At 43.1% G+C, this 24,596-nt stretch overlaps 2 protein-coding genes and 1 long non-coding RNA gene across 8 annotated transcripts in view; 1 reads left to right on the top strand and 2 right to left on the bottom strand.

Moving 5' to 3' along the window:
* Positions 1-1,168: 1,168 nt before the first annotated feature.
* Positions 1,169-11,825, bottom strand: LOC118363901 (gap junction gamma-1 protein-like). The gene is made up of 5 exons (XM_035745196.2): positions 11,615-11,825; positions 4,050-4,331; positions 3,619-3,850; positions 2,731-3,438; positions 1,169-2,459 (listed from the first exon to the last, which is right to left on the bottom strand). Exons 2-5 carry the CDS (start codon positions 4,287-4,289, stop codon positions 2,446-2,448), a joined length of 1,194 nt encoding a protein of 397 aa, XP_035601089.1. The 5' UTR covers positions 4,290-4,331; positions 11,615-11,825; the 3' UTR covers positions 1,169-2,445.
* Positions 4,340-10,068, top strand: LOC127919467 (uncharacterized). Of its 2 annotated transcripts, none has more exons than XR_008103054.1 (3): positions 4,340-4,531; positions 4,732-4,804; positions 5,008-10,068. It is a non-coding gene; the product is annotated as an uncharacterized LOC127919467 (long non-coding RNA). The 2 variants fall into 2 exon arrangements; XR_008103055.1 differs by having other exon boundaries at positions 4,938-10,068.
* Positions 11,826-16,045: 4,220 nt separating the features above from the next.
* LOC118363210 (serine/threonine-protein kinase 11-interacting protein-like) overlaps positions 16,046-24,596 on the bottom strand; it is a 45,096-nt gene continuing 36,545 nt past the window's right edge. For all 5 annotated transcript variants that reach the window (XM_052503067.1, XM_052503066.1, XM_052503065.1 and 2 more), the window contains 4 exons: positions 24,241-24,325; positions 23,076-23,158; positions 19,871-20,097; positions 16,046-17,203 (listed from right to left, as the gene is read on the bottom strand). In XM_052503067.1, coding sequence (XP_052359027.1) covers positions 17,063-17,203; positions 19,871-20,097; positions 23,076-23,158; positions 24,241-24,325 — 536 coding nt within the window. In that variant the 3' untranslated portion in view covers positions 16,046-17,062. The remainder of the gene's footprint in view (positions 17,204-19,870; positions 20,098-23,075; positions 23,159-24,240; positions 24,326-24,596) is intronic.

Below are 24,596 nucleotides of genomic sequence, written 5' to 3'. Positions count from 1 at the left end.
CAGGTGTCTTTTATACTGATAACAAGTTCAAACAGGGGCCATTAATACAGGTAAAAAGCAGAGGACAGTGGAGCCTCTTAAAGAAGTTACAGGTCTGTGAGAGCCAGAAATCTTGCTTGTGTGTAGGTGACCAAAAACTTATTTTCCAACATAATTTAAAATAAATTCATTAAAAATCCTACAATGTGATTTTCTGGATTTTCTTCCCCCTCATGTTTTCTGTCATAGTTGAAGTGTACCTATGATGAAAATTACAGGCCTCTCTCATCTTTTTAAGTGGGAGAACATGCACAATTGGTGGCTGACTAAATACTTTTTTGCCCCACTGTACACATCTGTTGGGTTCATTATGATGAAAAATAAATCATAATGAACCTTTATTTGATCAGGGAGTCCTACTGAGACCAAGGTGTCGTCTACAGATGAGCCTTATGAGAAAAGTCTACAGCAGCACTGTGAGTTCACGTGTGATTACTGTTGTGATCTATTCGTAACACTTTGTATCTTCTAAGGGGGTTGCAAAGGGTTCATGAGTCGTTTATATAAACAGTTATAATACATTATTTCAAACTGTGGTTGATTTTCAATAACTGAGCCCAATATCTGTTTAAGTTTGAGTCATTCAGCAGACTCTCCTATCAGGAGTGACTTATAGTGCATTCATCTGAAGATAGCTAGGTGAGAACCACATTTCCTGCACTTAGAGCCTGTACACCGCTCCATTTCAGACAACACCTCTTTCAATCGTGTCTTATCTGGCCCTGGTGTTTTGTCTAATACTTCTACTCTGCTGAAATCTCCTCACACCTCCGACACTAAATACACACACTTATGTGTATTAAAGAAAACCTTAACACGAAGGAAAAATACCTCAGAAATGGTTTCAAGAACAAAGCGGCCCTTACCGCGAAACACAGACTGTGTTCAAATACATTGTAACTTCCAGTCACCCACAAGGTCATACTCTGAAGTCTTTCCTCTGGATAATGACTGCATAACAATAACATATCTCTCTTAATCAAAATAATTTAAGAAACTGAAATGGGTGTGCAGTGTGTTCTTCCTTCTTGCCACAAGAGGGCAATGCAGACTCCAATGAAGGCGTTTTAGAAGAAGTACCGAGGTCTACAGTGAAGTAATCATTCCAAACAAAGACATTGCAAAGTCATTCTGTTCAAATATATTTATTCATGTTTTTCTATGAAACTTAACTCTACAGTTACAAAAACTACAAAACAATGTAACAAAAATACTACAAATATTGAAAAAAAATAGAACGTTATTTTTGTACCGAATTAAAAAAACGAAAGGAAAAATGAAATGAACACAGCGCACGACACGATCGTTTCCAGCTCAACCATTTCTAAGAACCATCACATTATGACAGATAAGCAAATGTTGGTGCATTTGCCTCCTTGGAATTCCAGTACAAACAAAGTTTAAACAAAACAACTCACCGACTAGCATGAACAAAAGGAACCAGGACAGGAGCAAAATGACAGGTACAGGAGGACTACAGGAGTGTTTCAACAGCATGGAAAAACATTTATAGTCACAGGATTCAAGCATTTCCCAGGTATTTATCACATTTGGCCAATTTGTTGGAATGACTAATATACAAGGCTTTAACAATGAGGAGTCTCATGGAATGTCAAAACAATTCATTTTTAATTACTAATCCTCTGAAAAAAAGCAGTGCAGTTAACGTCCAAGATTAAGTTAAGTGTTCGCTAAAGAACTGCACTTTCAGAAAACCTCCCACCACCTTGTACACAACACACATACATGGACACACGAACATCCTGTTAATGTCTGTGCAAAAGGACATCCCCTGCAGGCAAGTGTTCACTGCGGTTCACTCTGTATCCAGCAACAACAAGCCCTGGCATAACAACATGTGCAGTAAATGCTTTTAAGACTTTGTTGAGCCTCGCTCTTAAAATTGGACCGACTAGTAAACTTTGTCAATAGAGAGGAGGGGGGTAAATTAAAGCTTAAACTGGATGAGACCCAGTCACCTGACAGACTACAGAAACTGACTGGAGAACACTTTGGAAAAGAATGACTGCGAAAAAAAAATTAAACAAAAAAATGGACAAACCAAAACAGGGTGTCAACTACATCTAGAAGGCTGTGCTTCAGCGATAGGCACTGCCAAAGTAGGGTGTGGGGTTTGGGCAAGCTGAAACTTGAGACCAAAGTATTTGGAGGCACTCAAGTTGAACGAGTCAGACGCTAAGGAGATTTGTACTGTAGCTTTACGGAAGCTTGGGCAGCTTTACATTTAAGTTGTCCCTGGCCCTTAATACTGCAAGGCCATCCATCCCTCACACATCCACACTCTTCAGTCTCTCCGCTGTCTGGCTGTGTTCCCATGTGCTTCCCCATCCGTGGAGGGCCAGTTGGGAAGAGAAAGCAGGCAGGCAGTCGAGCATTAAGCAGGATTCAGGCATGTACTCCTGGGGGAACAACATGTTAGACAGGGAATAGAGGGATCTCTAGGTTCTCTCCTACTTCATGGGAACAAACAGTCCTGTGGGGTTATATGGGGTAATGTCATTCTGTACAGTCATTCAAAATGGCTTAAGGCACCTGGAACAGGTTCAAATAAACACAATATCTGAAAAATACATATGGCGCCTTCTTCAATCGCTCTTTTCATAGGACTGATAAAGCTAGAAACCTTCATTTTGACCCGTTCAGCAGTCAGATACTATTTGACATCCTTACCTTTCTCTCTGGCCGCCGCCTGTTTCTCCTGAGCCAAGTTGAGTTTGTTCTGCTCTGCAGCCGTGGTGTTGTTCTCAGGACTGCTGCTCCGTGACGGGGACCCCTGGCCCTCCTCGTTCTGGTAGGCCAAGTCCAGGTGCTGCTGGGCCATCTTCAGGTGCTTCCTCAGCCTCTCCAGGTCTCTGCTGGACGCCTCGTTCCCCAGGCTCTCCCTCCCATAGTCCCCCGCCAACGGATCTCTGAACTCTGCCTTCAGCTTGCCAGCCGGGTCCTTCTTCCCCAGGACCGTGTGGTACCCTGGCGGGGCAGTGGGTCCATGGCGGGAACTGCAGAGGGACCCCCGGGCCACGGGGGGAAGAGCTGGGATGGGGTGGCGTCTGGCACGCCCGCGGAGGGTGTCGCGGACTCCGCCGACACCGAGATGGAGAATCTCCAGGAGGGTGAGTGTGGTGCAGAGGAGAGAAACCACGTACATGACCAGGAGGAAGATGGTCTTCTCGGTGGGCCGCGAGACGAAGCAGTCCACCGTATGCGGACAGGGAGAGCGCGTGCACACGTAGAAGGGCGCCACCTCGAAGCCATAGAGGACATACTGGCCTAACAGGAAGGCCACCTCGAAGGCGATGCGTGAGATCAGCGAACACACGTACACCTTCATCAGGCCGTCACGCACGATGCGCCGCCGACCGTCGTGCTTCTTCACAGAGCCTGGAGACGAGGCAGAGAAACTAACTCACTGACAGCAAGCCACAGGGCAAGTCACAGTAAAGGGACAGGTGTGATCCACACAGCTTTAAAGTCAAATAAAAAGTAATTTCCCTGGTGACAACTTCATAACCAGTGTGAATGCAAAGAGACAGTTTGAGGAGAAGCTGTGCCTCACCCTACCTTCTGTCACCTTCTCTTTGTCCTTCTCCACCTCGATCTCCTCAGTGATCATGGGGTCCTCCTCTCCGTTGTCCTCTGCCTCCTCGTAGTCCCGCTGTGCCCCCCGGGTCACGATGGGCATTCTCTTCTTCCCGGCACGATGAAGAGGCCGGTACTCAACATCGTCCATGCGGGCGATCTTGTGCATGGCAAAGCCCAAGTACATGATGGTAGGGGTGGTGATCAGGATCACCTGGAGGAGAGAGGGAGGGAGTGGATGGTAGACAGGGAATTCACAGTCCCTGAGCGATTGCTTACAAGTACATAAGTAGTTAATGGTTTGTTTGTGTCAAAGGGTTATACATCCCATCTGTTATGGCTACACACACACACCTTATAGTTACTTCACCCTACCCTGAGAAAACATTTACATCTGCTTGACTCAGTCTCACCTGGAAGATCCAGAAGCGGACGTGTGAGAGAGGAGCGAAGGCGTCGTAGCAGACGTTCTCACACCCGGGCTGCTGCGTGTTGCAGACGAACTTAGCCTGTTCATCGTAGTAGATGGTCTCGCCCCCCACGGCCGTCAGCACGATGCGGAAGATGATGAGCACAGTCAGCCAGATCTTCCCCACGAACGTGCTGTGGTTGGAGATCTCATCCAGGAGACGCGTCAGGAAGCTCCAGCTCATGATGAGGCCTCAGCAGACACCTGGCCAGGAGCCCTCTCAGCTCTGGGGGTGATGTTATTTTCAGTGTGACATTTACCTGAAAAAGCTGCTTCTGGTGCGCCTGGCTCATCTTCAGAGTTTCATTTTCAAAGAGAGAAAGAACACCTCCATCATCATGTCAGTTGTGGAGGTGGGGTTGGACGAGTGTTAGGAGCAAGAGGGTAAACTTCTTAAAAACACACATCATCATGTCAGTTGTGGAGGTGGGGTTGGACGAGTGTTAGGAGCAAGAGGGTAAACTTCTTAAAACACACATCATCATGTCAGTTGTGGAGGTGGGGTTGGACGAGTGTTAGGAGCAAGAGGGTAAACTTCTTAAAAACACACATCATGTCAGTTGTGGAGGTGGGGTTGGGCGAAAAGAGGGTAAACAAAAACACACATCATCATGTCAGTTGTGGAGGTGGGGTTGGACGAGTGTTAGGAGCAAGAGGGTAAACTTCTTAAAAACACACATCATCATGTCAGTTGTGGAGGTGGGGTTGGACAAAGCAAGAGGGTAAACTTCTTAAAAACACACATCATCATGTCAGTTGTGGAGGTGGGGTTGGACGAAGGAGCAAGAGGGTAAACTTCTTAAAAACACACATCATCATGTCAGTTGTGGAGGTGGGGTTGGACGAGTGTTAGGAGCAAGAGGGTAAACTTCTTAAAAACACACATCATGTCAGTTGTGGAGGTGGGGTTGGACGAGTGTTAGGAGCAAGAGGGTAAACTTCTTAAAAACACACATCATCATGTCAGTTGTGGAGGTGGGGTTGGACGAGTGTTAGGAGCAAAAGGGTAAACTTCTTAAAAACACACATCAAGTCAACACACCATCCATCAAGGTAAACAAATTATGCCATTCAAGTGAAGAGATGTCAGCAGAGAGAACTGGCTGCCTCCTGTACGGCGATAGACACTAGAGCTCCTGTCCAGATCCAGCGACACACTAGACTGTAGATCAGAGAAAACCACCATGCGATACACACGTGTGGATGCGTCACCCTGGGAGAGGTACAGATAAAACCAAGCCATCCATACTACAAAGTACTAATACAGTCAATCATAACTTAGTATTAAGCTTTTAATCCTTTAGTTACTGTGTGAACTACAGGGGAGGTCCAAACTTCCACTCAAATTATTTACAAGTCCCTACTGTAATACTGCTGGAAATCCACTTGAAATGTTTGATTCTTTATCACGATTCAACCAAGCCTGGCTCTTCAGTTAAACCAAAACATCCATAAATGCATTTAAAATCAGATGCTGCTAAACCAGTTCTTATTGACCCCTGAACATGAATTATGAATTGAAAAAAAAAACGGTTAACTGAAAAGGCTACTTCCTATTCCTGAAAGAGAATTTTCATTCCCTTTCTGACATGACTAATTAAAAATGGCCTCATTGACCCCAAACCCCACTCTCCATAAAAATGACTCTTGAACAATATTTGATTTGATCAATAGGGGGCACCACTCCATCCACAAGGTTCATAAATGATGAGCCATACATGCATATAAAGAGGTCACAGGGAGGGTTGGATGATGACACACTCCCAGGTTAAATATTATTATAGGAACCAGAAGAGCAGGCGCCAGGTAGAATATAATGACCTAGTGGGAGTACTGTGGTAGAAGTACCACGAGATGAACGTGTTGCAACGTCCATGTCTCACACCCAGGCTTCAGATCTATGGCCATAGGTTTCCTTGTGAAGGATTTAACAAGTGTGGTTTCTGGTTTCACAATATGCTGTTTGCTCTGATGTAAAAAGGAGGTTGTTCATTTGGAAGCACAATAAAAATAAAGTTAAAGGTAATTTTTATAGACTGAACTGCTAGTGAACCATGTATACTGTCCGGTGGACCGGCCCAACAAAAATAGATTCTTGACAGTTGAAAAAGACCTAACACAGGTCAGTCCATACTGTATCACATGGTACCCTAGTGGATTGTGGTTCCCACCTACATTCTTACAACGCCCTGTCATTCCAAACCCCAGCCTGCTCACTACCACCTCTAAAGACTGGGGTCGGCAAGTCACAGCAAGCTGGGACTTCACACTGTGGAGAGAGGATGGTGCGGGTCAGAGAAGCAAGGCAGACCAGATGGGAAAGCTTAGCAGCAGCAGGATAGGAAGACAAAGGACTGGAGGGGGTCAGCCTGTAGAGTCACAGTATTTACCAGGACAGTGAATTATGCCAGATGAGGAGGCAAGTCAAGATAGAAGCTTCTGCAAGGAAATAAATTGTCCCCAGTAAAGTGTGTACAGACATTTCAATGGCATACTGTGTACACAGTGAGCTCCAGAAGTATCAGGATAGTGGGATTGTTTTGACTCTGTACTCCAGCACTTTGGATATGAAATGATACAATGACTAAGGTTAAAAAGCAGATGTCAGCTTTATTTTGAGGGTGTTATTGGGTGAACCGTTTAGAAATCACAGTACTTTTTGTACATAGCAGCGCTATGTACCCCCCCCCCCATTTAAGGGGAGTAAAAGTATTAGGACAAATGCACTTATGTGTATGAAATTAGTAAAAGGTTAAGTATTAAGCCCTATATTCATGGGGCGGCAGGGTATCCTAGTGGTCAGAGCGTTGGACTAGTAACCGGAAGGTTGCAAGTTCAAATCCCCGAGCTGACAAGGTAGAAATCTGTCGTTCTGCCCCTGAACAGGCAGTTAACCCACTGTTCCTAGGCAGTCATTGAAAATGAGGATTTGTTCTTAACTGACTTGCCTAGTTAAATAAAGGTAAAAAATAGCACGCAATGACGACATCAAGCTTGTGACTTTAGAAATGTTTTGGAAGCATTTGCTGTTTATTTTTGGTTGTTTCAGATTATTTTGCACCAAATATTAATGAATGGTAAAGTGTGTATTGCGCGCACTGTATTGAACATGATGAACCTGTCTAGGAGTGTTCATCTAAAATCAACAGTCATCATTACTCATCTTCATCAAAGACCTCCATTTACCCTGCTGACTTTCTAGTTGTTCCAAGAAACAAGAACTAGCCCTTCTTTCCCACACTAGTCATCTCTGGTTTCAAATGTCCCAGAATAGATGTGGGTGAGGTGACACGACAAAGTTCTGCTCTAGTGCCACTACCTGAGGGCATATCTCGCCAATCTGCCATCCATTGGATTGCCTACTTGACCATCATTCTGTACAACTGAATCAATGTCTTTCCTAGTTTACCACTGCAAATCTGTGGCAATTAACCCTACACATTTTCACTGGACAATGTTTGTTCTTAAAGATCACATGAAATGGAAAAAGTAACAACTTGTCTTAATACAGTATAGTGAATACTTGGAGAAGGAAAAACTCCCTGAACTGTTCACATCTAAAATGTACCTAAATCAAGCCAATCATGATTGAGTTTAATCAGTTATAGTTTAAACATTGTAGTTTCAAGTAACTTTAAATAATATTCTAATTATACCATTAAAGATTAAATGTTCTGTAGGAAATATAGTCCTATATTGTTACAATAAATATTTTAGATCATTGGGGCAGAAGTAGTGGTATCAGACTCTTGACACGGTAACAATAGGAGATCGGCTGGTTTATTCTTCTGGCTTTTTGGTTGCAAGAAAATTTGTTTTAACACACAGGTGCAAGTGATCTCCTGTTAGTAGATATGCAATGGACCCAGCATATTTAACAAGGCTAAATAGAACCTAGATTAGCACTCCTACTCTGAGACACTATGAATATGTTCAGTGACAATCTCCTCAGTGATCTGATACTGGATCCTCTCCATTTCACAGTGTACTTTGAGAACACAACAGCCATTGAAGATGACAGGTATTATCTAGCCATTGTCTAAAATGTCTCAGGTAATTAGAACATCCAATGTCACATAATGGTTCACGTAATCAAACCGCTCTTCAACACAAAAAAACACTGTCCCAGCAGCCTAAGCATTGTGCAAGAAAATGGGTCAGCCAGCTTTCTTCTGAACTTCCTTCTGGCTTTGAAAAGCAGTGGGTACCACCTTCCCAATGCGTACAATTTCATCTTTAGTCAATGAAACCTAGCCCACAGCTAACAGGCATGCTACACTGCTCATGTCAGTAAAAGCCATGTGTCCGGTTAAGCTCCTCCAACACAGGAGAGAATATTAAACCAGGCCAAAGAAACACTGGCATCCTATACAGCAAAAAGGCCATCTAGGATATCTAGTGAAGAGAGATGTAAACAGGTGGGCAGTCAGGGAGTTTGATTAAGCTGAACCACTGTGCACCGGTCTATGGCCCGTGACGTGAACGGCAAAAGGGGTGAGGGAGGAGCGCCGTTCTCAACTCAAAGAGTAATCTGCATTGTTTAGGCATGTTGTCAAGGCAGGAGCATGGTGCATCATTCAGAAATATATTTCCTATAAAACACACACTACTGTTCAAAAGTTTGGGGTCACTTAAATGTTCTCGATTTTGAAAGAAAAGCATATTTTTGTTCATTAAAATAACATCAAATTGATCAGAAATACAATGTAGGCATTGCTAATGTTGTAAATTACTTTTGTAGCTGGAAGCCGCTGATTTTTTTATGGAATACCTACATAGGTGTACAGAGGCCCATTATCAGCAACCATCACGCCTGTGTTCCAATTATAATTTTAAAAGGCTAATTGATCACTAGAAAACCCTTTGGCAATTATGTTAGCACAGCTGAAAACTGTTGTTCTCATTAAAGAAGCAATAAAACTGGCCTTCTTTAGACTAGTTGAGTATCTGGAGCATCAGCATGTGGGTTTGATTACAGGCTCAAATGGCCAAAAACAAAGACCTGTCTTCTGAAACTCATCAGTCTATTCTTGTTCTGAGAAATTAAGGCTATTCCATGCGAGAAATTGCCTAGATACTGAAGATCGCGTACAACGCTTCCTTCACAGAACCACGCAAACTGGCTCTAACCAGAATAGAGGGAGCGGGAGGCTCCGGTGCACAACTGAGCAAAAGGACAAGTACATTAGTGTCTAATTGTGCAGTTCTGTGAAGGAAGTAGTACACAGCGTTGTACGAGGGTTAGGGTTAGACTGTCGGTTACACATGATAACCAATAAACCTACAAACGCCAGCTAATACAATGTGCCAATGGAACACAAAAGGTATGGTTGCTGATAATGGGCACGCCTATGTAGATATTCCATTAAATCTGCCGTTTCCAGCTACAATAGTCATTTACAACATTAACAATGCCTACATTATATTTCTGATCAATTTGATGTTATTTTAATGGACCAAAAACATTTGCTTTTCTTGTAAAAACAAGGACATTTCTAAGTAACCCCAAACTTTTGAATGGTAGTGTTGTTCTAATTTTTTTTTTAACTACACTGAACAAAAATATAAAGGCAACAATTTCAAAGACCTCACGGAGTTACAGTTCATAAGAACATCAGTCAATTGAAAATAAATTAGGCCCTAGTCTATGGATTTCACATGACTGGGAATACAGATATGCATCTGCTGGTCACAGACGCATATGGGCCTCAATACCTCTTCACGGTATCTTTACATACCATAACCCCACCATGGGACACTCTTCACAATGTTGACATCAGTAAACCACTCGCCAACATGACGCCATTCACATGATCTGCGGTTGTGAAGCTGGTTAGATGTACTGACAAATTCTTGAAAACGGAGGTGGCCTATGGTAGAGAAATTAACATTCAATTCTCTGGCAACAGCTCTGGTAGATATTCCTGCAGTCAGCATACCAATTGCACCCCCCCCGCCCCCCCAAAATATCTATAGCATTGTGTTGACAAAACTGCACATTTTAGTGGCCTTTTTCCACCCCATCACAAGTTGCACCAGTGTAATGATCGTGCCGTTTAATCAGACAGTTGTGGCATATCTTGGCAAAGAAGAAATGCTCACTAACAGGGATGTAACATTTGTGCAGAACATTTGGAAGAAAAATAGTTTTTGTGCATATGGAACATTTCTGGCATCTTATTTCAGCTTATGAAACCAACACTTTTCATGCCTTTATATTTTTATTGTTCAGTGTAGTTTATTGGGGAGGCAGATAAAGCATTTATCGGCAACCGGTTCCAAGACCAATGTAATCACTTCTAACCCGATGCAAACTTCTTCCACAAAGGCAACCCGGACAACCTAGACCTGGCATTTAAATTAAACCCAAACAGCAAGAGAACACTAGACTAAATGGACCAGTAAAGGTGGCCACCTGATAGGCTAACATGTGGGTGATATTTGAAAGGTTCACACACAAAAACAGTTGAGCGTGTGAGGGCAAATAAACCTACTAAACACTTCTCAAGTCCTCAAAATCAACAGCTGACCAAGACAGACTAGCTCCTTCTCATCTGGACCAAAGCTCATCCTAGGCTACTGAGCCAGCAAAGGAATGTGGTTAATTACAAGTCAGTGAAGTAAAGAGGGGGATGGGAGTTGAGCAGTGCAGAAGGCCTGGTGGTGAAGGTATCCGGTCAAGGTACAGCGTGTTAACATTCATTGGCCTCTAACCAAAAACAGAGATGGCCCAATGGTGTAGGCTGAGGGCACATGCATGAAACCACTGACTGCATGCTGTCGGTCACACATGGCAACCAATAAACCTACAAACGCCAGTCATTGAACTTCACTATGTCACTCATAGAACGGTGACTGTATGAAGTGGACTGTGTAGAAGGCCAATGAGCCGGAGAATTTAGATTAGGCTTGTTTACTCACCATCAAGCGTTTCATTAGCGACTAAATTGGCTACACGTGTGTTACAATGAACTGCTTAACGGGGGGTTGATATATCGATTGATAAAAATAGCTGATGTTAAGATTAAGATGATCAAGATAATTAAGCTCTAAACAAAGTTTGACATCATGGCTGGAAGGAGTTTGGTAAAAAAAAAAAAAAAAAAAAAAAAGTGATGGAAAAATCCATCATAAACATTGGCCCGTAACAGTTGTTGATACACTCAGCAAACGATATTTAAAAAACTTCATTGTAAATTATGAATTTAGATTAAATTAATACAAATTAATACAAAAAGTAGCAAACCTACGCGCTTGGAGTCAAATTGCCCAAGAAAAGCTAAAGATCACACGATTGATTGTAACTTCGCTGACTGCGCGCACACAACGGTGGTAATTTAGGGGACAAACAAGTATCGTTAAACTTTGAGCAAGGATTGATAGGCAGCAACTTGTGGAAGTAATACATTGGCACTAGTAAATTAAACTGCGAGTAAAGTTACATTGAGCGTTTGTGAACCTGGTAAAAAAAAACGTCTCAGGATTATGGGTCTCCTCGCAAAAACTCACCTTTAAGGCTCAAAACTGTCCTTCTTGTTTTCAGCCTTAATTCCCCTCGTAGCTTCTCCAAACTATCAACAACTGTTCTTTTTCCTCCGCCGCTCTTTCATAAACTACAACCCCCTCTTTTTTAACCCATTCGGTGTTTTGTGGTACCATGTGACCCCTGCATCCATGTCGGGGCCCCAAACACATTCATGCAGGACAAAAGAAGAGTCCCGAAATCCTTTTTCTCCTCCTACCATACCTCCACGTAACCCTGCCCCGTTTAGGAGGCCCTTAACTGAAACGTGAGATATACTAGCTGACTAGATACTGTTTGCCGTTTACTGTAATTAAGTTCACACTTTTTAAAATATCATTTCATTGCTATTCTCATATTAATTCAAGAAAGCCAGAGATTTAGGAAATAGCCTTTTATAGCCTCTACAATCAAAAAACACAATAGGCGCAGTTAAGGATCTGCTTTAACTTTGAGGTACTTATTTTGAGGTAGTTGGTGATACATATGTCACAATTTATGTCCCATTTTTTAAAAACCTTTATAGGCAAGGCAGTTAAGACCAAATTCTTATTTTCAATGACGGCCTAGTGGGTTAACTCATGGGCAGAACGACAGATTTGTACCTTGTCAGCTGGGCGATTTCAACTTGCACCCTTTTGGTTACTAGTCCAACGCTCTAACCACTAGGCCACCCTTCCCCAGCTGCTCCCTGCCTGTCTTGTTGGTTGTGTAGATAGGGAGAAAGTGTATGCTATAACAACATGCCCCCTGCTGCCCCTATCACACAGTTGTAGAGCTGGACCAGAGCCAGATCGCCTCTCAGCTCAACACTGTGAGAGAATGGCTGTGGGATTCCACACCAGCCCAGCTGTGTGCCTATGTCCAGATGGCCACAGAATGTCCACTCTAGTTATGTAGCTATGTCTAATATGTATTGGAAGTCTACTGGGGAAATGGAATATGCATTTCTGTCACTTGTAAAACTAACAATATCCTTATTGATAGCACAGGAGGTTGGTGGCAACTTCATTGGGGAGGACGGGCTCGTGGTAATGTCTGGAGCGGAGTAAGTGGAATGGTATCAAATACATTAAACACATGGTTTCCATGGTTTCCAGGTGTTTGATGCTATTCCATATGCTCCGTTCCAGCCATTATTACGAGCCGTCCTCCCCTCAACAGCCTCTACTTATTGATAAGATTGTGAATTGTGTGTCATACATAGCAAGATGCCAGTGATTCAATGTCTACAGCATCTTAAACCCAAAAGCATACCTCCCAAGTGAGTTTGATAAAAGTAGAATAGAAAATTCCAATCTTGAGTCGAAGCACCTGTTGCCTGAACTCAAGCTTGGTATTTTGGCTGGTCTCAGCGCACATGCTCTGACAATTAAAATGGGCTGTGTGTACACATTCCTCCACTGTTAAAACCATTAAATTCACACATAACAGCTTGCATAGTGGTGCCAACATGCGATGTTTGTCATATATGGTATGGTAATAGACCGGTCCCACTGTAACGTCCACAAACCCTGAAACCTGTCACAGGCTTATTTGCTAAACAAAAACCTTGTTTGAAATAACAGGAGACAGATTTAATAGGGTAAGTGCTGCTGGAGTTTATTGGAACAATACAGAGTACCTACGTCAAACATGTGGGCGTCATGCAAGACAAAACAGGTCCGCTAATGTTGTTTACTACCGCGGGTTTATTATGCCATAGGTGTGATAATCAAACGCATAATCCACTCCTACTGAATCTCTTTAAAACACCCTCCCCACCCTGCAGTAACTGCAGAGTCGACTGAGGTATTTTGGATAGAGTACTTGCAGAATAACTGCAGTTATCCTGCACAAAAGTACTGTAGTAAAAAAAACGGTGATATTTTGGACGTAGTATTTGCAGCATACTGCAGTTAGACTGCATTGTACTGCATTCTGACTGCAATCTTTTTTCTTAAGGGTTCAATGTTCAGTTCAATGTTTCGTTTTCATTTTCGTTTTCAATGTTTAGTTTTGATTTACATTTGATTGAGTTGTCAACTAATGTGAATTCCACATGAAATCAACAAAGCATGTTATTGGATTTATGTTATAAGTTAGGAGGAATTTCCCTTTACAGCGATTACATTTTGCAAATCCAATCGGTTTTCACTTAGATGTATTTTTTGGTAGGTCGATACGTTGATACAACCCGCTTTTACCCAGTGGGTCTTTAACACATTTCCTGAACAGAGTTCCATCCCATCTTCACAGCCAGGAAGGGCTCGTTGCCATCAACAAAGCCCTTCCAAAGTTGTTTTGAAACTGCAGTAAAAGTGCAGTAACTGCAGTCGACTGTGGTATTTTAAACACAGTAATTGCAAAATTACTGCAGTAATTTTTTTTTTTTGAATGCAGTATTTGCAGCATAGTATAACTGCACTGCACTCTAACTGCAATATTTTTTCATGGGGGGTGTATTTACTACTTACAGGTGGTATGTTGACTCTCTCTGGTGTCATTCACAGTGCTCAATAAGAAACTGTTGGTCTTTACTCTGGAAAAACAAACAGAAGAAAGCCCCCTCCCTGCATGGGGCAGTGACAGCAGGACTGGGACACTGCCGTCTTCTCCCAGGGGTGGGCAACGCTTGAGTAGCATTGCCAGAGCAGTGTCAAGGGCCCCAAGAATGTTGCAGGAAGTGTATATGTTGTGATATTTAACACTACTATCCCAATCCGTCTCACGCAAGCAGAGAAAATGTCCCCACATCTTCATCTCCACGTGAATGTCAGTCTATCACCTCTGGGTCTTTTAGGCAGTCAGTTGAATTAGTGTCTCCTTTGGGCAACTGTTGATCCGTACAAATGAAGCCTTAACATTTTGACGTATGTGCCTGCCAGGTAGATCGGATGTACCATTTGGGAGGGGGGCAGGACATCAAATAAAAGTTCTTCATTAGCCATGTGGTGGGTTGATTAGTAGAGTTGTGAAATAAAACATCTGCGACACACATTTTAGTCATTTAGCAGACACTTGTCCAGACTGATTTATAGTACCAAGTACATCCGTTTTCGTACTTTTTTTCGTACTGGTCCCCCATGGGAATTTAATCCACAACCCTGGCATTGCAAGCACCATGTTCTACTAACTGAGCAAACAAGAACCACTTGAAAATGTTGAATCGGTGTGTACAGGGGTGTGGGGGCTGTGCTTCGGCAAAGTGGGTTGGGTTATATCCTGCCTGATTGGCCCCATCCAGGTGTAACATTGGACGGGGTCACAGTGTCTTGCGACCTGTCTCAGTCCCCAGGATCTATGCTGCAATAGCCTATGTGCCAGGGGACTATCAGTCTGTCTTGCCTTATCTGATGTACTTTATTCTTAGGCATGCTCTCTCTATCAGAAGAGGCTGGTGGGAGGCTGCTATAGGACAGGCTCCTAGTATTGTTTCCATGTGTTTAGTAGCATTCCATTCTCTAATTCTCCTCCATCTCTCTATGTCTCCCGTCCTGGAGGACCATGCCTCAGGACTACCTGGCCTGGCGACTCCTGGCTGTTCCTGTCCCGTCCACCTGATCGTACTGATCCAGTTTGTTCTGCGGTCCTGACTGCTGCTGTTGACCCGACCCCGATTCACCGGCCACTCTCTCATCTCAGAACACCTGGTCATGAAAAGCCAACTGACATTGACTCCCCCAGTTGTTGAACTGTTGCCCTCTCTATAGCCACCATGGTTATTATATGACCCTGCTGGTGATCTATGAACGTTTGAACTTCTGGAATAAATGGCCACATGTACTCTTAACTCCCCACTCGGCCCAGCCTGAAGAGAACTGCCGTCCCTTTTGAGCACGATTCCTCTCCAGGTTTCTTCCTAGGTTGCCTCCTAGGGAGTTTTTCCTAGCAGTTGTGCTGCTTTCTCTTTGGAGATTTGGTCCTGACCAAACTCTCCCTGAAAGGAAATAATTTAACATCTAGAGGGTTTTAAAGTGCTTCCTTCCTTTCTTGTGAGCCCTGACATGACAGGAATAGATAGACAGACCATCAGTGTGAAGGTTAAGCCTATAGTACACATGAATCTATTTCAAAGCTTCGTGTAACCTTTCAGAACTTGTATTCCTCCTATGAAAAATGTCCCTTGGTGTGGAAATGTTCTTGTATTACACAATAAAATCTTAGGAATTGTCAAAAGGTTTCATTGAAGAACCGCAAGGGGGTCTGGATGGGGCAGAAAGTGATGATTATTGGTAGTTGTGTGGCCACGTGGATGACTGGAGGATTAGCGTGACGATGGGGATTGGGGGGGTGCATTGCTGCGGTTGTGGTTGACGTTGGGCTGACTGTGAGAACAATAAAAAAAAAAACTCTGGAACTACATGATTACAGAGGGAAAAGTAGCTATTGGAACTTTCTCACTGTGAAAATGAAAGAGTTGGACAAACATGTGGAAATACAGTGTCATAAGAGGATGTATTTGTACCACAGATATGCATTTTTATTTAAAGTATAAAAAGCTATAGTTTGTCATTGATTTGCTGACGGTAAATAAATTAAGTTACACACATCTGTTTGTCGTCCACTTCTACACATCTTTTCATCTGTCTACATCAAAAATAGCATTCACTTTACATTCACAATATAGTTAAACTGCACTAGAGAGGTATTAGCATAAGACTATACATTTTAACAGACAGCCACAAACCAACTAACATCTCCCACTTTAAAACAGGTCAGTCAGAACCCTTCCCTTTCACATTCCCTATCATGTGTATTCTGCACTTTTCCCAAGGATACAGAACACAGATACTGTCCCGGTTCATTGCCTTGGCTGCAACTCTTCACTTGGGTTACTTTGGCCTTCGGTTGCCTTTTTCCTTTACATAATCACAGTGTTTAGAGACATCAAAGACCCTGCTGAAAAAGAAAATAACTAAGAGGTGTCACGTCAGAGGTGTCCGGAGCGGAGCATCACGGGACGGCTAGAGAGCCTTGTGCCGAGCGTGTGATGTCACAACTCACTGTTCCAGTTCCGGGACTCCTGATGAAGTCACAGTCCACTGAGCTTCAGAGGAATGGACTAACTACCCTGATAACACACACACACACACACACAATTACCCCTCAACTCACATTTTTGCTTACCCCTTTCTCCCTCCTTATCCTGTCCTCACCCCACTGAAAGAAACACACGATTCCCCCTCACCCCTTTCACATATTCAAGGTGCATTAGAACGTAGCAGGACTGGCAACACCACAAGGCACTCTCCCTGGCTGGCTATACTGGCAGGGTTAGAAAATGGACGGGATTCAGATGAGGCGTTAACAGATCAGTGCTTTTGTAAAAGTGAACAAACATGAGGAAATCATAGTTGGCTACAAACCAGGTAAACATACTGTCCTATTGCGGGTCAAGTCTGACAGTGAAGACAGACAGATCCACACACAGTTGGAAGGGTGGGTGTTTTCCCTTAGGCTGGTAGGGTGAGGTTGGTGATGGCGAGTTTGACTCCGAACATGTTCTCCCATTGTGTTCTGACCCAGACCAGCAGGCCCTGCACCAGCTCTGCACTGTCAGAGTGCAACGACCACGTCTTCTCCTCCTTCACTATCTGCACAGGAAACACATACAGACACTCATATGCTCAAATCAAACTTTATTTGCCACATGCGCCGAATACAACAAGTGTAGACTTTACCATGAAATGCTTACTTACAAGCCCTTAACCAACAGTGCAGTTCAAGAAGAAGAAAATATAACACAATAAGAATAACAATAACGAGGCAATATACAGGGGCACCGGTACCGAGTCAGTGTGCAGGGGTACAGGTTAGTCGAGGTTATCTGTACATGTAGGTGGGGGTGAAGTGACTATGCATAGGTAACAAACAAACAGCAAGTAGCGGCAGTGTACAAGGGAGGGGTCAATGTGAATTGTTCAGCAGTCTAATGGCTTGGGGGTAGAAGCTGTTGAGGAGCCTTTTGGTCAAAGACTTGGCGCTCCTGTACTGCTTGCCGTGCGGTAGTAGAGAAAAGTCTCTAACTCGGGTGACTGGAGTCTCTGACAATTTTCTGGGCTTTCCTCTGACACCGCCTATTATATAGGTCCTGGATGGCAGGAAGCTTGGCCCCAGTGATGTTCTGTAGCACCTTACGGTCAGATGCCATACCAGGCAGTGATGCAACCGGTCAGGATGCTCTCAATGGTGCAGCTGTAGAACCTTTTGAGGATCTGGGGACCCATGCCAAATCTTTTCAGTCTCCTGAGGGGAAAAAGGTTGTGTCGTGCCCTCTACACGACTGTCTTGGTATGTTTGGATCATGCTAGTTCATTGGTGATGTGGACACCAAGGAACTTGAAACTCTCGACCCACTCCACTACAGCCCCGTCGATGTTGAGCGAGGCATGTTCGGCCCGCCTTTTCCTGTAGTCCACAATCAGCTCCTTTGTCTTGCTCATATTGAGAGAGGGCCTATAGGCCGTCTCATCGTTGTCGGTGATCAGGCCTACCAGTGTTGTGTCGTCAGCAAACATAATGATGGTGTTGGAGTCGTGTTTGGCCACACAGTCGTGGATGAACAGGGAATACAGGAGGGGACTAAGTACACACCCCTGAGGGGCCCCAGTGTTAAGGATCAGCGTGGCTGACGTGTTGTTTTCCTACTCTTACCACCTGGTGGCGGCCCGTCAGGAAGTCCAGGATCCAGTTGCAGAGGGAGGTGTTTAGTCCAAGAGTCCTTTGCTTAGTAATGAGCTTCATGGGCACTATGGTGTTGAATGCTGAGCTGTAGTCAACGAACAGCACTCACATAGGTGTTCCTTTTGTCCAGGTGAGAAGGGGCGGTGTGGAGTGTGATTGAGATTGCGTCATCTGTGGATCTGTTGGGGCAGTATGTGAATTGGAGTGGGTCTAGCGTGTCCGGGAGGATGCTGTTGATGTGAGCCATGACCAGCCTTTCAAAGCACTTCATGGCTACCGACATGAGTGCCACGGGGCGGTAATCATTTAGGCAGGTTACATTCGCTTCCTTGGGCACAGGGACTATGGTGGTCTGCTTGAAACATGTACACACACACCTATATCATGCGGCAAAGAATGAGTTTCTGACCATTTCAATTTTTTGGGAAGTGATGGAACAATGCTTGAAAGTGTTGATTGTTTGAAATATCTGGGTTTGAGGATAGATTCTGAATGATTTTTTGAACAGCATATAGATTATATATTTTTTTAAAACAACGAACTATAAGCCTGGGTTACAATACAGAGTTGTTTTACTGTATCCATTAGAAAGACCATAGTAAACCATCTGCTGCTTCCTATCCTAGACTATAGTGACATCTTTCAAATCACAACCAAGACCTTACTTTGAGAATTCGATGTCATAATCTTTGCAGATTCATTCTTATATGCTATTATAAGACATCATTGCACAATGTCAATCACTAAACGGACTGCCACTCCCAAACAGAAGACAACTGCATTAGAACCCATTTATTTTTAAATGGATCAACTTAAAACATGTTTTGTTGTGTTGTGTATATTTATTAAAAGGAACACCTAATTGACAAAATCATTTACCTATAGAAATCAGGACATTACAATCACACATTGAATTTAAGAAAGGCCTTTTTCAAATGTTAAGATCAAACTGATTTTTTTAACTAATAGAAACATCACCATGTGATGACATTTGTAAATATCTACTGGTACACTACCGGTCAAAAGTTAAAACACCTACTCATTCAAGGGTTTTTCTTTATTTTTACTATTTTCTAAATTGTAGAATAATAGTGAAGACTCAAAACTATGAAATAACACATATGGAATCATGTAGTAACAAAAAAAGTGTTAAACAAATCTAAATATATTTTACATTTGAGTTTCTTTAAAGTAGACACCCTTTGCGTGAATCAGGCAATAGTGTTATAGATAGTATAGTATTTATAGTGTTATAGATTTTATTTAGATAATATTTAGTAAATATTTTCTTAACTCTTATTTTTCTTATAACTGCCTTGTTGGTTAAGGGCTTGTAAGTAAGCATTTCACGGTTGGATTTGGCGCATGTGACAAATAAAATTAGATTTCATTGTTATTAGACAGTAGTTCCCACATTCTTCTTCTTACTAAGTATTGTTCTTTTGTTTGTTGTTTTCATCTGGACACTCTTGAAAACCGGATGGTGCATCTCAAGAGATTTCATCCTGAAAAATGTCTAATAAAACATACAAATGTGTACCCAGCTACAAACGTGTGCCCGTGTCCCTCAGTCTCACCTCATCGTAAAGCTTGATGTCCATTCTGCACGGGTCAGACGACCATAGATGGACAGAGCTGACACAGCTGATTGGCTGGGTCTCCTGAACAGTGAACCGCCCACTGCAGGGTCCCCCGTTCTCATTGGCTGATGGGTGGGGCAAGCTCTTGCTCCATTGGTGGTCTTCGTTGAGCAGGTACAGGGTTTCCCGGGTGGCCAGCACTGTCAGAGGGGTCACACGGTCTTCTGGCAGAGAGAACAAATAGAATACACAGAAAATGCGCATTAAACCCAGTTTAAAATGAATCCTCCATCCTTCTGATGTTTAAACCCCCTCCCCCCTGTACAAATGATAACCATATACTTGCATCAAATAGTTTGGATTATATTGTATTTATCTAACCGGGCTGACAAGGTACAAATCTGTCGTTCTGCCCCTGAACAGGCAGTTAACCCACTGTTCCTAGGCCGTCATTGAAAATAAGAATTTGTTCTTAACTGACTTGCCTAGTTAAACAAAGATAAAATAAAAAAATTAAAAAATGGCACGTCTCAAAGTGTTTTACCGTCTGGTTAACAGACACGGGGAAAGCCATATCAGTGGGATGTCGGTACTGTGGTGAGATAAGACAAAGAGCTCTCATCTCCCAGGCACTCCCACTGGGAAACAGCTGCCTCTCTCTCCCCCTCTCCATCTCCTCCTCTCGGTGTTGATCTACTCCATTAAACCAAGAAGGAACTGTCCAGCTTTGATCAGTCGACAATCAATCACCAGGGGTATAGGGTGATAAATAAGTCCTGCAAAACTGGAGTCCTGCAACACTGTATCTGACTCAACTTAATTTTTATATTTACCAGGTAGGCCAGTTGAGAACAAGTTCTCATTTACAACTGCGACCTGGCCAAGATAAAGCAAAGTGGTGTGACAAAAGCAAGTTACACATGGAAAAAAACAATCGTACAGTCAATAACACAATGGAAAAATCTGTATACAGTGTGTGCAAATGAAGTAAGGAGGGAAGGCAATAAATAGGCCAATAGTGGCGAAGTGATGTTTAAACCCAGTTTAAAACCCATCTATTCCTCCATCCTCCTGATGTTTAAACCCAGTTTAAAACCCTTCTATTCCTCTAACCTCCTGGTGTTTAAACCCAGTTTAAAACCCATCTATTCCTCTAACCTCCTGGTTTTTAAACCCAGTTTAAAACCCATCTATTCCTCTAAACTCCTGGTGTTTAAACCCAGTTTAAAACCCTTCTATTCCTCTAACCTCCTGGTGTTTAAACCCAGTTTAAAATGAATCCTCCATCCTTCTGATGTTTAAACCCAGTTTAAAACTCATCAGCAGAGGCAGGTCAGTGCATGTTACAATTACAGTAGTTAACATTCTTTTCACCTGCACAACCCATAGCCTGCAGCCATGCTTGGCTACGGATGCAAAGTCTGCAGCCACAGGCTGGGAGAGACACACAGATACACTCAATTACAAAGAGAAACATTAAATATAAATAAAAATATAAACGCAAAATGAAAACAATTTCAACGATTTTACTGAGTTACAGTTCATAGAAGGGAATCAGTCAATTAATATAATTTGTTAGGCCCTAATCTATGGATTTCACATGACAGAGCAGGGGCGCAGCCAAGTGTGGGCCTGGGAGGGCATAGGCCCACCCACTGGGGAGCCAGGCCCGCCCACTGGGGAGCCAGGCCCGCCCACTGGGGAGCCAGGCCCGCCCACTGGGGAGCCAGGCCCGCCCACTGGGGAGCCAGGCCCGCCCACTGGGGGCTTTATTACAGACATAAATACTCCTCAGTTTCATCAGCCGTACAGGTGGCTGGTCTCAGACAATCCCCAGGTGAAGAAGCCAGATATGGAGGTCCTGGTGTAGCGTGGTTACACGTGGTCTGCGGTTGTGAGGCCGGTTAGACGTACTGCCAAATTCTCTAAAACGACGTTGGAGGCGGTTTATGGTGCAAAAATTAACATTAAATTCTCTTGCAACAGCTCTGGTGGCCATTCCTGCAGCCAGCATGCCAATTGCACGCTCCCTCAAAACATGAGACATCTGTGGCACATTTTTAGAAGTGGCCTTTAATTATCCCCAGCACAAGTTGCACATGTGTAATGAGCATGCTACTTCTTAGGGCTAGGCGTCCCGTTAGCTGGACAACTTCCGGTGAAACTGGAGGGCGCGCAATTCAAATAAATAAATCATACAAATTATGGATATTAAACATTTAGGTACATACAAGTGTCTTATATTGATTGAAAGCATAAATTCTTGTTAATCTAACTGCACTGTCCAATTTACAGTAGCCATTACAGCAAAAGCATGCCATGTGATTGTTTGAGGAAGGCTCCCCACATCAAAATATTTTTCCACCGGCACAGGTTTCATAAATTCACAAACAGCGATTAAAATATTCACTTACTTCTTGAAAATCTTCCTCTGATTTGTCATCCAAAGGGTCCCAGCTATAACATGTAGTGTCGTTTTGTTAGATAAAATCCTTCTTTATATCCCAAAAGGTCAGTTTAGTTGGCGCCATCGATTTGAGTAATCCACTCATTCAACATGCAGAGAAAGGAATCCAAAAATCTCAAAATGCGTTTCTATCAACTCCTCAGACACCCTAAAATATAATCAAACTATAATATTTCTTACGGAAAGAAGTATGTTCTATAGAAAACCGATTTTAGCAGGTGAAACTCGTCTTCATGGCGCCCGCAAACACAAATTTCCAAGACCGTGTCCCTGTACTAAAACTTATATTTCTTATTCGATTTGGAAGTTACAAGCCTGAAACCTTGAACATAGACTGCTGACACCATGTGGAAGCCATAGGAATTGCATCCTGGGAGCTGGAACTGAGTATGCCCTTATACTTGCCATTGTAAGAGCATAGTCTATGAAAAACCAAAATTCTGGTTGGTTTTTCTTTGTATTTTCTCCTACCATATCTATTATGTTATATTCTCCTACATTATTTTAACATTTCTACCAACTTCAAAGTATTTTCTTTCCAATGGTACCAATTATATACATATCCTGGCTTCAGGGCCTCAGCAACAGGGAGTTTACTTTGAGCATGTCATTCAGGCGGAAACTGAGAAAAATATGTGTGTCTACACACACACACACACACACACACACACACACACACACACACACACACACACACACACACACACACACACACACACACACACACTAATGTACCTTGATGTAGAAAGGACAGGAGGTAGAAGAACTGTAGCTGGCCATCCTCCACATCAGTCTGCATGTCTTCACACACAAGGGGCCTGGGGAGACAGAGGAAAGGCTTACATAAGAGACAACCAGGTTAATATTCACAATGTCACATTGTACATCAGGCACATACACCACATCAGACTCTGAATCTAAGTGCTTTTGAGACGGGGCAGATCTCAAAAGTGTGGAGATATGTCTATTTTTCCTGATTCATATCTGTATCACAGACACAAAGAAGACTTTGGTCTATGGTTTCAAAATGGCCTCCTGGGTGAGTTTGTTTTCGAAAGTGATCAGATAGAGGTAACACCAATTCTGTGTAGTATTTTGTGGTTTCTAAGTCTCTTGTTGACTTTAAAGGGACCATGTGTTAATAGTTATTCCAACTATACCCACAATAGTGTGATTCTAAAAGCTACACAGAAATGGTAGGCATGATAAACAATTAAACAGTCCTGAGTCATCCTACGGTCCTGTTCAAACAGTGAGTCTGTTCCCTGAGTAGCTGTGGTTTTTAGCTACACAAATAAAGGGCAGTATAATAACTAACTGAGCCATTAATTATCTCAGTGAATGTACAGCGTGTTCCATAATTACCACAGAAACAAGGGAATGGTGTATGGTAAATCCATATACTAAAAATGGTTTCCTTTCCCATCTGCTAGTCCTCACTTTCCAGCCCTTTCAGGTGAGCAAGGATACAAGAAAATCATAGGGGAGGAAGCCACTTCACAGAATTGGGATAAACCCTCTAAGGACCAAGATCATAGGGGAGGAAGCCACTTCATGGTATTGGGATGAAGCCCCTAAGGACATGGCCCTGCAGGATCAGCTCTCTAGTTAAAAGGTAATGCATCGTTAGCGCTTTCTTAGCATCTTGAGGCCAACACATGTAAGACATTAGTATGTGGTTTAGCCACTAATTTAGAGCCCAATTTCGAAAATGTGGAGGTTTAGTAACACCAGACAGAAGTTACCACAGCCTTGTCAGTGTCATCGTGGGGGTAAGAGACAGATGGGCCTATGGCTTGGCTCAATACCATCGAGTGGAGATGGTGAGGATATGACAACATATCCAGGACACATGCAAGTCATTCAGGGCAATTATAACATAAATCTGGGCAGTTCGTACCAGAGATGATGCTGTGGGTTGAGCCTGGTGGTGGAGATAGACTTAAGCTTGCTGTCCGACTTGGTAGCCAACTCACGCACCACTCCTGAGGGAGAGAGAGAGTGGAGCAAGGGGAAAAAGAATAGGAAATACGAATTAAGTTTAGTGATGAGTCCCTATCAATGGTTCTCTCAACTCGATTTAAAGTGATACTTTGAGATTTTAGTAATGAAGTCAGATGATCTCCTGGATACTATTTTTATGTCTCTGCGTGCAGTTTGAAGGAAGTTGCTAACTAGCGTTAGCACAATGACTGGAAGTAGCATGCTAGCAGATATCCATAGACTTCCAGTCATTGCGCTAACGTTACTTAGCAT

The sequence above is a fragment of the Oncorhynchus keta genome, unplaced genomic scaffold (assembly GCF_023373465.1).
Source record: "Oncorhynchus keta strain PuntledgeMale-10-30-2019 unplaced genomic scaffold, Oket_V2 Un_contig_16759_pilon_pilon, whole genome shotgun sequence".
Classification (NCBI taxonomy): domain Eukaryota; kingdom Metazoa; phylum Chordata; class Actinopteri; order Salmoniformes; family Salmonidae; genus Oncorhynchus; species Oncorhynchus keta.
The sequence above is the reverse complement of the archived record's forward strand: the minus strand, read 5'-3'. Positions and strand labels throughout refer to the sequence as shown.